This window comes from Telopea speciosissima, chromosome 4, assembly GCF_018873765.1.
Source record: "Telopea speciosissima isolate NSW1024214 ecotype Mountain lineage chromosome 4, Tspe_v1, whole genome shotgun sequence".
NCBI classification, from domain to species: domain Eukaryota; kingdom Viridiplantae; phylum Streptophyta; class Magnoliopsida; order Proteales; family Proteaceae; genus Telopea; species Telopea speciosissima.
The window spans coordinates 13,459,809-13,467,769 of NC_057919.1; the positions used below are offsets into that span (position 1 = coordinate 13,459,809).

The following is a 7,961-nucleotide window of genomic DNA, read 5'->3' on the forward strand; positions in this document are numbered from 1 at the left end:
TTCCGACGACATTGTGCGGCATTCACTTCTAGAGGCTCCGTTACCTTTCGACGGTAACATTTTCATAGGATGTAGACAAGAGAAGCAGGGAATGAGAAAGGGGTTGCTTTTTCCTCATGATAGCTGAAGAAGGGAAACGTAACGTAGATCTCGCATTAATGCCATTCTTTTGAATGCACGAACTCTGTTTGATGACTGGCTTTGCAGGGCATGGAATTGTTCTCGTTTTCTACTCCATCTGATTTCTCCATTAAGTTTGAAACTTCGGATTCTCGTTGAGATTTCAGACGATAGTCATATCGCCACCAGGTAAGTCTTAAGGGAAATGAAAACTTAAATCTTTTTCTTTTAATCAAAATTCAGCTTATGTGATTCTTGTGCGGCAGTTTCCTCTCCTAGATCTGCCATATCTCATCTATAGCTTTATTTTTACCTAATCTATTTATTTACTTGTTTAGTTTTAATTTTCGGTTTGGAATATTTAAAGGAACAATCAGTGCGGTTCCAATGTCGTTCAAAAGTATTGTTCGGGAGCTGAAAGAGATGAGAGATGGGATTGGGAACTTGTCGCGGAAACGGATAGAAGGGAAGCATTCACACAGCCGCACTAGATCGCACATCAACTCTGACGGTCGTACCAAATTGCACGTCAGCTCTAATGGTTCTTGTTTTCCTGCTGAATCCCTTCAACAGAGCCGTTGGGCGAACCTGCCGCCGGAGCTGCTTCTGGATGTCATTCAGAGGCTAGAGGCGAGCGAGACAACGTGGCCTGCGCGGAGGCATGTGGTTGCTTGTGCCTCTGTTTGCAGGTCATGGAGAGAGATTACAAAAGAGGTTGTGAAGACACCAGAAAAAAGTGGGAGGCTCACATTTCCTATATCTTTGAAACAGGTGAGTTTTGTTTACTTATCTTCTACGGCTCTATCCTTCCTGGTTTTACTTTCTCGGTTTCATTTCTGTTGTCCCGATTCCTTGCTGATTTTATTTCTTAAACTTTGGTAGCCGGGCCCGCGTGATTCTCCGATGCAGTGCTTCATAAGAAGGGAGAGAGCAACTTCTACATATCGGTTGTATCTTGGTCTGACCCCTGGTTGGTATTCTCACAAATTATTTCCATTTATTGCATGGGCCTGCAGCGTTTACTTTGTTATGTTTACTTCTCCGTTTATTAGATAGTCGCATGTGATTGGAGTTTGAAGTGCTCATTAAAAATTCTAGATATTAACGAAAGGATTACCTAGGCACTTGCTACATATAGAAAGAGGGAAAGAGAGGGAGTTGCTAACCCTAAAGATGCATTTTGCACTTCCTGTTAAATATTGAGACACCTTCATCTTGGAGTTTAATATTTTCCTGGAGTCCAGGAACTGTGATATGATGGTTCCAAGTTCCAACGTTTGATTTTGCAGAACTTTCAAAATTCTTTGTTCTGATGAAAATGCCACTGGTCATCTAACAGTGTATGTTTTTGATGATTTGAATGAAAATCAGCTATGTTGGGGGAGAATGGAAAATTGTTGTTTGCAGCAAGGAAGACCAGAAGGGCAACAAGCACAGATTTTGTGATATCCTTGGATGCAAATGATTTCTCCCGTGCAAGCAATACATATGTTGGAAAACTGAGGCAAGTTTGATTTATAATTTTTGCAATTCTTGAGTGCTGCATTCTTCCATCATGATCCCAATAATTAATATACATACATTTCCAGGTCAAATTTTTTAGGGACCAGGTTCACCGTTTATGATAGCCAGCCACCATATGACGCTGCAGGCCAATTAAATAGCAGGCCCAATCGAAGAATTCATGCTAAGCAAGTGTCACCAAGAGTCCCTGCTGGTAACTATGGTGTAGCCACAATCTCCTACGAGCTTAATGTTCTTCGCACTAGAGGCCCAAGGAGGATGCAATGCTCCATGCATTCCATCCCTGTTTCTGCAATTCAAGAAGGGGGATCTGCTCCAACACCAACTGAATTCCCACACTCCCTTGAGGAGCCATTTTCTTTCTTATCGGTTTCTAAACCCAAGGATCCAGTTGTTGATTTCAGCTCAATGAGCCTTTCAGAGCAACCCTCTTTAGTCCATGGTACAGGGGAACCACTTGTTCTAAAGAACAAAGCGCCTAGATGGCACGAGCAGCTGCAGTGTTGGTGCCTAAATTTTAGGGGACGTGTTACTGTGGCCTCAGTTAAGAACTTCCAGCTTGTGGCAGCTGTAGAGCCTTCTCACCAAGTTTCAGTGGCAGAGCAAGAAAAGGTAATGCTGCAGTTTGGAAAGATAGGCAAGGATATATTTACCATGGATTACCGTTATCCACTCTCTGCCTTCCAAGCCTTTGCAATCTGCCTTAGCAGCTTTGACACCAAACCAGCCTGTGAATGACATCCTTTTCTGTTACTGATCCTTGTTATGGCTCATTTCCATAGAAAGTCAGTTGTAAATATTTTCAAATGAAGGCTCATTAATATCTCCTGTTAATCATCACTGAGTCTCTTAGCTGTGCATGAATTAGTTGACCTGTTGGTGGGAGAGTGCCCACAAAGCAAGCCTTCTAAGCTTCAGTCCTATTTAATCTGTGGATGGGAGTTATACTGTAATGCTCTTTCTGAAGTTTTGTACTCTATCACTACCAAATTATTTGATATTTAATTTTGCATAAATTTGGTTATACCCATTTAATTGCACTAGGCTGTCTTTTTTGTGGTATACCATTGTAGACCTTGTTGAAATAGATCTAAATGTTCAAAGAGAGTTCAATACATGCAACCAATACACCTCTTGTGCTCCACACAAGCCACAACTGATGGAAACAAGATAATACATGCCAAAGAGGAAGGATGTTAGCATACTTCGGACTATGAAAATTATCATTATTCATGTACCTATACTTCAGTTTGCTTGTCTTTGTCCTGTTTCTTCTCACAGCTGTAGCGGCAACCATGACGGCGTGGCTTTTCAAGGTTGTTTGGGTCGGTGTCACTGGATTCCAAGAAAAGGGCTCTGAGGCACCGTCTTCTGACTATTGGCTCGTGAGTGAGCTTCTGAGCTGGGGTTATTTCAGTACTCTCACTTTTGTCTTTCGTATTGTGAGAGAAAATTAAGTGAACTCCAGGATTTCTTTCGCTACAGGAACTGCTTAAAATAATTGAATTATTGATACTCTGCACATTGCTATTAATGTATGCTGAGGTTGTCGTGTCTTCTCCCGTCTTTGGATTCTCCATCCTCCTCTGAGAGCTACCTTCTTCATCTGTGGTTGTCTCGGCATTGTCGTACTGATTGAGTTTATAGCCCCTATGAATGTGAACTGATCCTTCTCCTTTTGCTGACTCAGTTCCTACGTGCATGACAGCTCCTCTATTTTCTCCAGCCAGGGTTATAACAGTTGCTTGATTTCCATCTATTGCCTGTTTTGGATCTCCCATGGCCAGTTTGTTGACTAACTTTGAAATGTCGTCCCTGATCTCTCTTTGCAAAATGCCTTGGTCACCAAGAAATATTGTCGATTCTGGGCGAGATTCACTGCCCATACTCCTTTCTTTTGGGTATGCAGTAACCACTTTGCTCTCTCTGTCTTTAGAACCAGTTTCTGTGGTTTGCTTTCCTTCTAGAGCTGCTTGCTTCTCCAGCTTCTTTTTTCCATCTTGAGGTGTGATATTTGGCTGCCCTTTTGTTTTTGTTCTCAATCCTGAAGCCACGCTAATGAGTTCTGTGATTGTCCTTTGCTTTGGTTCCTCGTCAGCTGAGGGTTTGGGCTTTTCCGCTCTCTTTGGTTCTAGGCTTGTTTTCTGTTCTGCTTTGGTTTCTTCTGCTTTTGGAGATGTCTGTTGCAGGAAAGGTGTCTCTCGAACTTCTCTGGAAGAGGATGTACCTGCCACAACTTGGTCTAATGCTTGGGATGGGTATTTTACAGCCTCATTTGACTTAGTTGTAGCTCTTATTTGGTTTTTGATTTGGGAGGTAGAGGCAGGTTTAGATGAGGTTTCTACCAAAGGTGGTGGTTTTTGGGATGGTGGCTGAGGCAATACTGGCTCATCTTGGGCAGAGGATAACGTTAATGGGGATGGGGGCTGAGAGGCTTTTTGAGATGGCATTGACGGATGGGAGTTGGCTTGAGTTGTTGGTAGTGATATTGGTGCTTGTTGGGTAGGTGATGAGGGCTGGGAGGCAGCTTGAGCCTTTGGTTGTTCCACAGGGGCTATGCGAGATGGAGATGGGGATAGTGGGATTGTTCTAAGAGTTTGTTGAGGAGCAGTATGGGATGGAGATGGAGGCTGGGAGGCTGTATGAGATGGTGATGGAACATCCTTGCTAGGTGGTGATGGGGGTGATGAAGCAGTCTGAGCTGCTGGTTGAGGTTGAGATATACGGGATGGCGATGGGGGCTGGAATGTTTTCTGTGATTGAGGTGATGGAGGCACCTTACAAAATGGTAGAAATTTAGCAAAAGATGATGGTGAGGGGGGGGGTCGGAGTTCAGGCGTGTTAGGAGGAGTGTGGGGTTGTGAACGGGATCTTCCTCGACGCTGAAACAGTGATCCTTGAATTGGTATTTCAGCAGCCTGTGTGGTTGGGGGTTGGGACTCAGTTGGGCGTCTGGTAATGGTAGGTGCTGGGTTCATCAGCCTAGGCATCGGGAAGCGGAAGGACCGCCGCCTGCTTGTCCGTTCAGCCATAAGTGGTTTGCAATTGAGCAACTTTGCCTACGGTGGTCTGAGAGTGAACGTGTGGTATAAAATAGGTTTGCTTCTGATACCTTGAATTTGGTTTTGAGTTTGGCATCTTTCTTTTTTAGGCCAAGGCAGTGGTTGCGTCTATCCAATTAGCATTTGTGAAGAGGCAATGCTTACATCTTTAGCTTTTGTAGAGATGAAGTCTTATTGTTTGAGTAGAACAGAAGCTTGGATTCTTTACGTGTCCTCCTTAGACTAATCCAATCTCTTATTTCAGTAGGTTTCATTCCCTCCCATGTACTCAATCCACATTTCTCTTGCTTGCATATCACTCTTCTTTCCTTTTTTTACTCAAAATAAGATTTTTTTTTTGTTCTTATTTCTTCACATGGTATTCGTCAAGGAAATCCTCTTTCATCTTATTTATTTTATGTGTTAGGTCTTTTCTTCTCAATTAACTTTGACCTAGATTCAAAAAAGAATCCATGAAATTGAAATCTCTTGTAACGGTGATCCTATCTTCCATATGGCTTTTGCCGACGATTTCATTCTACTTGAAATAGTAACTCTTCAAGAAACTCGAATCTTTTAATGTATCCTCAATCCGTATTGCCATTTTTTTTGGGGTTAAACCATCAATGTGGTGAAATCTCGGGTTTACTTTAGAACTAATGTGACTTTTGGTATTAAAAGGCGTGTTAGGAATCATTTTGGTCTCTCTCCTCTCACATTTCCTCATTTGATTCTTATCTTGGTATTCCCTTATTAGGGACCGCCTAAAGAAAACTCAATGACAAGATCTTTTTTTCAAGAGTCGATTCCAAACTTAGTGGGTGGAAATCTCACCTCTTAAGCATTGTTGGTAAACAGAATCTCATTCAATCTAACTTGACAGCAAAGTCTCAATATTACATGCCATACTTTCGGTTACCTGAATCTATCCTTAAGGATACTGATTCCACTAGCCGTAAAATTTTCTAGGTTAAAGGCGACAAATCTTGATTGTTAAAACTGTTAAATAGTCTACTATTTGTCAATCCAAGAAACTAGTGGATTGAATCTTAAATTGTCTTCTCCAATGATGTTCTTCTAGATTTGGATCGTCTGCGGCCTGGGGTTGCACGGCCACCATGCTGCACGCAATTCTCAGGTCACCACTTCAGCACATATGCCCATCCAATGGTTGAGTATCGAGTTTCTTTCAGATTTGAATTTTTTAGCGGAATTTTTTTGGGATGCGACGGTCATTTTGCATGCCATTGTGTCTGGGCGTAGGAATAGTACACCGCATACACCCACCTAACTAGCATTTTCTTTTCTTTTTTTTTTTATGGATAAGTCTATGTAACCACGAGTATAAGTCATAATTATGAATTTTTATCCTCTCAAGTGTGGTGCACTGCATCCGACGGTGGCTATGAGACTGAGAGGATGAACTTTAAAGGTGCACTGCCCAGTAAGGTCATTGGACAGTGCACTGCACTTGAAAAGATAAAGATTCCATAATTATCCTACATGACAGATAAAAGACAAAACCTATTTTCATGTGGAAAAAAAAAAAAATGAAGAATGAAGGTAACTTCTCTATTGTCTAAAATACCTTTATTGCACAAGGTTTCGAGTCGACAGGTATCAAGCTTAATGTAACCAACCGTAGTTACATTAAAATAAAAACCCTTCTATTTTAATTTTGAAAAAGCCGAAGATGGAGGGAGGGGGTTACATGGACATAAAGTCCTAAATATCCCAAGCATAGGCCTTGATTGGTTGTAGCGAGATCTAAGAACCTGGGAATTGGGTTTGAATTTGACTTCAGGTCCATCACATTGAGTATCTTATTCCACTTTTACACTAAAAAGAAAGCGAGAGGAGCTGAGAGGTCTAAGGGAAACTTGGTAGTAAGCACCTACCTCACATTAAGCATCTTTACTTTCACTTTACTTCTAAAGGAAATCCACAAATTCCATGGGAAACTTCGAGGCACTTTGATAAAATTGAGCATCTTACTTCACTTTTATATTAAAAAAAAAAAGAAATCAAGAATTCCATGGAAATTTCATGGCACTTAGATCACATTGAACATCTTCGTCGATTTAGATTTTAGCCAGAGGCAGTCCCCATAATATATAGCCCATCTTCATCTCCACTTCCTGTCCTGCATTTCATACTCTCTCTCTCTCTCTCTCTCTCTCTCTCTCTCTCGTGTGTGTGTGAGAGAGAGAGAGAGAGAAACTTAGGGCTTCTGATTATTATTTATCATGAGTTAAGCTTAGTTCTTGATGGTAATTTAATTTAATGTGTACTGTCCAAAGGTAAAGTGTGAGAGGTTTGACAAGGAGAACTGGAGAAGGGAAGGTGTGATGATGGAACTTACTATCTCGTTAATCTGAACGAGTATGAATGAGGAGTTATATAACAATCCAACACTGAGCACCTTTTCCCTCTCTCTAGTTTTCCTCTCCAAAGGTGTTCAGTGTGTCAGCTGTGCTCACAACAACACATGAGGCATAGGATTAATTGGAAAGTCAACTCAGCAGTCTGTGTCAGAAGGTTTGGGGGGGGGGGTGGATTCAGGTCTTCTACGGCTAGTTACCCTGTCCTGCCTGTGCTGTGCTGGGACATAGGGTTACGTGCAATAATTGCCTTATCATCACTTAGGTAAGTGTTCGGATAAGAGTAAGACGATCATTTTACATAACCCTGTGTCTGCACAGCACAGGTAGGACCGGATAATGCACCGTAGAGAAACTGTTTTGGGGGTGGAGGGGTTCAATAAAAAAATTCATATATAAGGTAAATCTTCAATTATGATTTAAGGTTGTCAGATATTGTTTTTGCCTTTTTATGATGGGTTTGGGGGCTTAAGGTTATAAATGAGCCTGGTCTAAGTAGTGACATTTCAATTCAAACGAACTATTACTCTTGCAACCTTGATTTTGACTTAACGGGGCATTTGTCTCCTTGGGTTTAGGTATGCTTTGAATTTAGCTTATTGTGCTTGTTTATGTTTCTTAACCTATGTCATGATCCTGGGTGGGTTTCAGATCTTACAGTCTGGAGACATCAATAATATACTTCTACTTCTCTGTGCCTGTTCAAGGGAAAAGTGTAATAAGAGAGGTTGGATATATAAGGAGAAGGGAATTAAGGTGCAATGATGGAGCTTAATATCTTGTTAATCTGAATGTGTGAATGATGAGGGATGTACAATCTTGTCAATCCATTCGCTGAGCACCTTAATTTTCCTTCCTCTCTCTCTACTCGTTTGTCCATTGGAAATACCCTTTT

The 7,961-nt window shown here is 41.5% G+C and overlaps 2 protein-coding genes across 2 annotated transcripts; one reads left to right on the forward strand and one right to left on the reverse strand.

Moving 5' to 3' along the window:
* The first annotated feature begins 289 nt into the window (after positions 1 to 289).
* LOC122658876 (tubby-like F-box protein 5) lies at positions 290 to 2,668 on the forward strand. The gene is made up of 5 exons (XM_043854017.1): positions 290 to 309; positions 488 to 891; positions 1,003 to 1,090; positions 1,492 to 1,624; positions 1,710 to 2,668. Exons 2-5 carry the CDS (start codon positions 508 to 510, stop codon positions 2,380 to 2,382), a joined length of 1,278 nt encoding a protein of 425 aa, XP_043709952.1. The 5' UTR covers positions 290 to 309; positions 488 to 507; the 3' UTR covers positions 2,383 to 2,668.
* A 61-nt stretch (positions 2,669 to 2,729) lies between these two features.
* LOC122658992 (proteoglycan 4-like) lies at positions 2,730 to 4,676 on the reverse strand. The gene has a single exon (XM_043854160.1). The coding sequence runs from the start codon at positions 4,674 to 4,676 to the stop codon at positions 2,883 to 2,885; it is 1,794 nt and encodes a 597-aa protein (XP_043710095.1). The 3' UTR covers positions 2,730 to 2,882.
* Positions 4,677 to 7,961: the final 3,285 nt, after the last annotated feature.